This window comes from Vitis vinifera, chromosome 11 (assembly GCF_030704535.1).
Source record: "Vitis vinifera cultivar Pinot Noir 40024 chromosome 11, ASM3070453v1".
Lineage (NCBI taxonomy): Eukaryota > Viridiplantae > Streptophyta > Magnoliopsida > Vitales > Vitaceae > Vitis > Vitis vinifera.
Genome location: NC_081815.1, coordinates 4,987,122 through 4,994,556, shown reverse-complemented (window position 1 = coordinate 4,994,556; position 7,435 = coordinate 4,987,122). Strand labels below are relative to the sequence as shown.

The window sequence follows — 7,435 nt, the reverse complement described above, 5'->3', positions numbered from 1 at the left end:
ATCGTGGTCCTCCAATACATACAAATTAATATTCAACACATTGCAAATATATTTGTACGCTGCTTCTCTGAGCCATGATCAGGTTGATATTAGGTCTATTGTCATCATCCAAAACCTCACTTCAACCACATGAAAGCACTGTTAGACTATAGTCAAAGAACCTCTTTTGTAATCATATGGTGTACGGTACTGCAGGCTTATATTTTCATTTGGGTGAAATTACTTCTCCTATGGGATTCATTACATAAATGACCCACATTTTGTGCAGGATTACAAAACACACATAACAGTGAATATATTGGAGAAGTTGCTATATTTTGGAAAATGGGTCATTTGTTCCTTTTCCTTTTGGTTTCTAGGCAAGCATTATTTTTATGTTTTTAATCTCAGCTCTAATAAACAGGCAGACATCTAAAAAGCATGGCATGCATACTTAGGCAATCATTTCCTAGACACTAGACAGAAAGAAAATGAAGGATTTTTCCCATATGACTGAATGAATCAATTGTTGGGAGTACCTTCTGATTAATTAGTTAGTTTCATTTATTTGCATTTTGATTACTATATATATTGAACAATTTCTTTAATTTATTCTAGTGACAACTTTGCTCACTTGGGAAGTAGAGGAATATTGATGAACAAGACAAAGGAAAAGTAGCTTAGTTACTGCAAATCATGTAAATAACATCTTCTAGGCATGTGCCCGGCCAATACAATGAAGAGAGGATATATAGTTTCATAATATATAATCTTAAGAACACAATGAGCCCCAGGCTTCTTTTACTTCAGTAGCATGGATATCCACTGAAATGGTCCTGGAGAATAAAGACTATCATTTGTTCCGTAGTGCAGCCTTTGACATTAGGTGCTTCTCAGAGCCCTGCACAAAATCAAGTTCAACCAAGAAAAAGGGAAAAAGAAAATCAGGCAATCACTAAAGCTAGCCATTTGATAAACATATGTATCAAAGTTCTTGATCACCATTTGCATTTTGATATGCTAACAACTTCGCGGACTGGTGCATTTGTTTCTTCACAAATATATAATATATATGATTCAATTGCACCACATAGCTTAGCCCTGAAGTAGTATAAGAATATATGGTTTTTGTGAGAGTATCAAAGTGGGGAATTATATTCAGTGGCTATATATGGAAGATTTTGTAATTTGTAACTCCGCCTAGTAACATTCCAGTGGACAAGACCTTTTTCTCTCTACCATCTACCTCATGCCAGTGGCTCACTACTAAAATTTTATGATACCCATCTCAAAAAATGCAAGGGACTCATAGGAGATATAGATCTAAGAGAAAATTCTAGTTCTATTGTAACTTGCAAGTGCATACCTCGTCCAGTTTTGGTTGATTGTTGGTTTCTAACATCAAACCGAAATGGATATGGGGGAAGTGCGCCCACTGTTAAAGAAAAAAGTATGAGTCATCACTCACAGGAAAAGTAGTTAAGGTTGATAAAGTGCCAACAAAAAGTTTTGATCCTTTGTTATATTTATTCACGACCCACATTTTTTGCAGCAGTACTGAATGCTTCCCTGTGGCTGATATCTGGATTATTGGCTTTGATCCTCTGAATCTCCTCTCTGCAATTGCATTCATGGTAAACAATGAGTGATCATCGGCTTGTAGCACTCGAGAAAATTAAATAAAGAGATGCGCAATGACTGATAACAGATTACAGTTTCATTACTTTATGAACTGATTGTAAGCAGAAGGTACTCGCTGCCTCTTCTCGGGAGCTGAAAAAGAAAATTAACAATTGATGTCTCATGGAATTAATAATAATAAACAATGCTGTGAAAATTCACACATAAATCTAGGGTAGAAGGTGTCTCACGGCGATTCACAATCCTTTCCTCAGAGATATTCGAGGCTGGTGCTCGCATGGCCATCTTGGTGTTGCATTTGGAAGAGGAACCCAAGTCAATCCTGTAATCTGGAGAAGTGTAGTTGGGTGCCTGGAAGAAAGGGGAAAAAGGAGCAACAAAGAGAAGAGGCATGAATCCGACACATACATGAGATAAGAAAAAGCTTCCCATATTTTTTTCATCAGCACCTTAATACCAGCCGAACGAGAAAAGAATAGAAAGGAGAGATATAAAACATTACAATGTTGATTTGGGTGTCTGTGTGGCGTTGACAATAATAGGAAAGAGATGGGGGGTGCGGGATGTGACGGAAAGAGTTGAAATGATGTTTTATAAGGAAGAAAACCAGCGTTGAAGTGACTGAATCGGTTAGGATGATACTCTATGAAATAAAGAAAATAAAACCCAGATTGACAGGTGGAAGGAGGAATTGAAGCGGAAAAGAAGGCAGTTGGTGGGAGAAATTGAACCAAAAAGATAAAAAAGAGAAAGGAGAGGGTTGGTGGGTGTGAGAGAAAGGAGTCTTGACATCCAAAAACTCGGATTTTTTCAGACGTGTTCGCACAGTAGAAGACAAAGCTCATGAAAGGAAATCATGAAACCTAAGAACTTCAAAACATACATGTCAATCAAATCAAGTTAGAATTCAGAAAGAGAAAGCTTCAACAAAACCCTAGAAATGCTTTGCCTTGATGGGTCAGGACAGCTCCTGACGCCTTAACAACTGTGGCCGCAAAACCCACTCTACAAAAAGCAAAGAAATAGGTTTTGGTTACGGCGGCTGCTAGGGTTACAGAGGGTAGCAGAGGTGAGAGACTATCGCTTTGAAATCCTCCATGTATACAGATCCAGAGGACTTCGATTTCCTCAAAAGAAGCGGACCCCAGAAACCCCAGTTTTCAGAAGCTATGGTAGGAAGTAGGATCAGAGGGTGAGAGTCGTCGCCCTAAAAATAAGCTGAAACATTTTTTCAGGAAAAAAAAAAAGAAAAAAAGAAAAGAAAAATCACCTGAACATCTTGCCATGACAGTGATTGAAATGCAGCTGCCATATTCACGGACCATAGATTGGTGCAGTGTCCGCATCGGACGGTCACGATGTCAAACAAGCTGCTGCATGGAACACTCACCTGTAAAACCAAAACCCAGTCTCCAGGTAAGTTGAGTGCAAAAACCCCAGATCAGAAACTGATTTAAAGCTCGGGATCTCTTCCGGAACAGGTAATCAAAATCATGTCAACTTCTAGGGGGAAAAGGGGGTGTCAGAAAGTGAAAACTTAGCAAGTCATGAAACATATATAGTAAAAATTAGGGTTAATATGGAAGACCCAGTCGATAATCTTCAGTTAAAGAAATGGGTCTAAAATAACGAGGGTGGAGTGGCATTCTTCAACATTTTTGGGAAGGGAGTTTCCAAGAAATAACCGGACTGAGATCTTCATTTTCTTTTCCCTTTCAGCTTCAAAAGCATAGTTTTGACAGCACCTAAGTGGTGCAGTGTTTTTAGCAAGGGAAAGGTAAGTTGCAGAGGGAGGAAATCCAAGGGAGGTGAGGAGTTGTCCTCATCAGTTTATCATCAAATAATTCTTTCTTTTGACGTTAAAACAACCCAATATTTACAAAAATAAGACAATAATCTCTCTCTCTCTCTCCCCCTCTGGTCTTTCGCACTTCAGGACCTTCAGGTATGACTTTTCTTTGACTGCAAAAGAAGAAGGAAAAGAAAGTCTAACGATGGAGACCTGACTGTTAAAAAAAACAAGAAACCCAGAGAGAAAACCAATAAATTTCAGTAAAATAACACACAAAATCCTGATCTCAGAAGCGTGGACAAGCTTTGCTTTATTTTTTCGTTTTTTTTCAGGATCTAAACTGTTCTCTTTCTTGTTAGCTATTACATGAGAAAGAAAACAAGCAGACAAACAAATAAATGGTGTTGATGATAACAACTGAAAAAGCAGATCCCATTAAAGAAAGAGTTCTCAAATCAGATACCGCGAGAACAATATTGCAAAAGTTGCAAGGGATGTAGCAGAGTTGCTCAGACGCAACATCGATGCAGCTCGACATGTCTATCAAGATGTTGGAGCTCCCAAACCCTAGATGAAGAAAATATACAAGAAAAAACAAACCCCACACTCCCACTCCCACAAAACAAAGGAGAAAGCCAACAACACCTAGAAGAAAAGCTTCTATTCTCTCTCCTCCCCTCCTTGCTTTCAAGCCGGGCTATGTATCGAACAGTGAAACTTGCTCTCCATATATATAGAAATATGAAGAGGGAGAGAGAGAAAGCAGAAAAGAAAAAGCAGGGGTAGGATCCAAATGAGTAATATAACTTAGCCAAGTAGGGAAGCCTAACCCCAGCTTAAAAGAGAGAGAGAAAGGGGGAGAGAGAGAGAGGGGATTTTAGGAGTAGTGGCGCTGCTGAGGCAGGCAGAGAAGGGCTGGGAGGCTGGGACCGATGAAGGAAAGAAGATGTAGCGGTTAGCGGTTTAAAGGAAACCGGGTGGTTTATGAATTGGAGGTCAGCTTTTGAATAGGGGGTTAGATAGAGGAGTGGCTTTGGCAGCATTACCATTACAGTCCATATGATGATCAAATGAGTGTGACCACTCCTTCCCCCTCCTCCTCCTGCTACTTCCACAGCGGACTAGGGGGGCGATTTTCAATTATTATTTCCATTTTCCTTTTTCTATTTTATCTTTTATTTATTTATTTTTAAAAAATAAATTTTTTTAGATAGATGGTAAAGGCTAGTTGAAGGCTTTAGCTAGCCTCCATTTGCACTTTTCTAACACTTTCTTTTTAAAATAAAAATTATGTGATAAAATTTTAAAAATTATTTCTAAAATTCTAAAATATCCCTTAAAGTAATTTGTGAGAAGTAACTTGGGAGGTAGGACATATTTTTTATTATATAACATAATTACTTAAAATATTAGCAAATCCATTTTTTTATAGCTAAATATTGACATTTATTTGGAAATGTTAAAATCATAAAATAATTTTATGTTCTTTAGAGATGAAAATAATTTTCGACATTTTTAACAGAAAATATTATTTTTAAGAATTTGTTTTGAAAATAATTTATTTTTAAAGATAAATTTTCAATGTTTTATTTGTTTTTTTATTCAATGTTTTGAATAACAATTAAAAATATAGAGAATTTTTTAGAAACTTTCACAACTAAGTGTATAATATTTTTGTGAAGAGTAAGTCAAGAAAATTGTTTTTCATATTTGAGTTTTTAAATAAATAAATAAATAAATAAATCTTCAAAATAATTGAGAATCACCTTGATCAATTCATAAAATTTATTTTTTTTAGAACTGTTTCGAAAACATTTCGAACCAAAAGATGTAAATATTCTTATCTTGAAAGCCTTTATAATAAATAATGTTATTGATAAAAGTATTATAATCACGTTCTAACATACTCTAAATTAATATTATTCATTGTCTTTAATGGTTCGAAATAATTGTAACAAATGTGTTTTTTGCTTTCTCTTTAGAGGGTTTATGATTATTATTTTTCAATATTTAATGAAAAAAAAAAAAGCTATGTACCAATTAACCTAAGAATTGATTCGAATATATCCAAGTCTTTTTTTTTTTTTTTCAACTTTGCAATTTTATTGGTTACATTGGATGCAAAAGAATAATTATTGACTTGATTCTTATTACTAAAGTTTTTGGTCGGAAAGATAGGACATCAAACATGGGGTTATAAGGTTGATATGAATTGAGCTGGACAATGAAGAACCATATTCTGGATTATGGCTGTCTCCCTTTTTGGAACTATGATGTCTTGTTCCTCAATTGTGTGCTGCTGTTACGCTTAGGGGATTGTTTGGGAAGATGATAATTTTGGACAGGGTTCAGAACTCTTATCAATTTGTGGACGTTCACAAATGAAATTTAAGAGCTGAGAGAGAAGGAAGAAGTGAATAAATTTGATGGACCGACTTCTACCAAATCAAGTGGCTGCTGAATAAGATAGCAAGATTTGATTTAATAACTAAAATGATTTTAATCGATCGGTTTCAATTTATTTAAAGCCCAACAACTTGGATTGATTCTGAATGAGATAAAAACTGACCTAACCATACCCACCTTGCTACCATCAAAATCAGTCATCAATGTCATTGTGAAAATAAGAGATTTTGAAAAACCCTGTGAACATACTTTCTCAACGAATTTTTAAGTCCCAAATTTGTAGTACTAAATGTAAATTAAATAAATTGTAATATTTCTCAAAAATCTTGTGGTAAATATGCAATAGAACCAATATAACTAGCACATAAAATAATAGCCTATTGTGAGTGTTTTAAGCTCAAGGATCATATTGGATCCACTTGAAATTTTAAGCTAAAGATTTTATTGGAATTCATGTTTAAAATATCAAAAATAAAGAATGAAAAAGGTTATAATTTTTAGATTTTTTAACATGATTAATTCAATTTCACGTCTTTCTGTCAAACTAAATTCTGATATTACATTGAACTACTAATTTCCTCAAAAATTTGAATTACAAGATTTAAACTCAATATGTGTATTATGCTTCTTAGTAGTGATAAGTAGGGGTAATAATATGGTGAGTTTTTTCGGGTACCCACTCTTAATGAGACGAATTTGAAATTTAAATAAATGAAATAAAGGTGGGTTTTGAGATTTATTTTTTAAAACTAGAAAAAAGTTAGAGTATTGTCTTGTCTCACCTCGTTTCGCTTCAATTATATATAAAATTAAGTTTAAAAATTAATTTAATGTAATTTTTATTCTCCTATTTTAAATATATAATAATAGTAATAAAATATGTTTTAATAAAACAAGTATAAAAAATTATAATATTTTATTGTACTTAAAAATAATTTTTCTAAAAAATTGAAAAAAAAAAGTTACACAAGACAAAACTTGAAGAGTATAAGAAATTCACATATTTGTCCTAATTCCGTCCATCCCATTTAATTTTTTTAATAGGACGAAGATGAAAGTTATTTTGAATAAATATGATCGGATTGAGATGGGGTGACCCCACTTGTTGCCATCCCTAGTGACAAGAACAAGTGGTTGTAACTAGTAATGGAAAAGAAATATAGAAGGAGCATATTAATCCCTATTAAAACTATTATTTAATTTCTACATCATTAATACAGCCAATTAACTAAGCCTTAACGAGATAAATTTTTTAAATGCTAAAATAAAAGCAGACATTTGTCGTACATTAACATTTGTGCAATTAGTTGAAGTAATTAAAAATCGTTCATCGATTTACAGTCGGACAAATTGAAGAGGACAAGTACAATAAAAGCCCATGAGACATAGGAACAGTGGAGAAAATGGGAAAACCGCAACATTATCAAGATCTAGTCTTTTCTCGACTTGGCCAACCTTATAATAGGGCTGAGCGTGGCCGTTCGGCTTAGGTCCCTTTCCATGTCTGTCCGGTGCAATAAATGGTCACAAACTATAGTTTGTATTTGCTTCAAGATCACCTCCTTTTTCCTACTTTTAATGGGGTCCTATTTAATTTTTCTTTTTCTTTTCCCATTC

The 7,435-nt window shown here is 34.4% G+C and overlaps 1 protein-coding gene across 1 annotated transcript; it reads right to left on the bottom strand.

Moving 5' to 3' along the window:
* Positions 1 to 631: 631 nt before the first annotated feature.
* Positions 632 to 4,478, bottom strand: LOC100254328 (axial regulator YABBY 5). Its single transcript, XM_002285292.5, has 7 exons — positions 3,876 to 4,478; positions 2,891 to 3,010; positions 1,851 to 1,971; positions 1,704 to 1,752; positions 1,521 to 1,596; positions 1,346 to 1,414; positions 632 to 880 (listed from the first exon to the last, which is right to left on the bottom strand). Exons 1-7 carry the CDS (start codon positions 3,948 to 3,950, stop codon positions 833 to 835), a joined length of 558 nt encoding a protein of 185 aa, XP_002285328.1. The 5' UTR covers positions 3,951 to 4,478; the 3' UTR covers positions 632 to 832.
* Between the last annotated feature and the right edge of the window lie 2,957 nt (positions 4,479 to 7,435).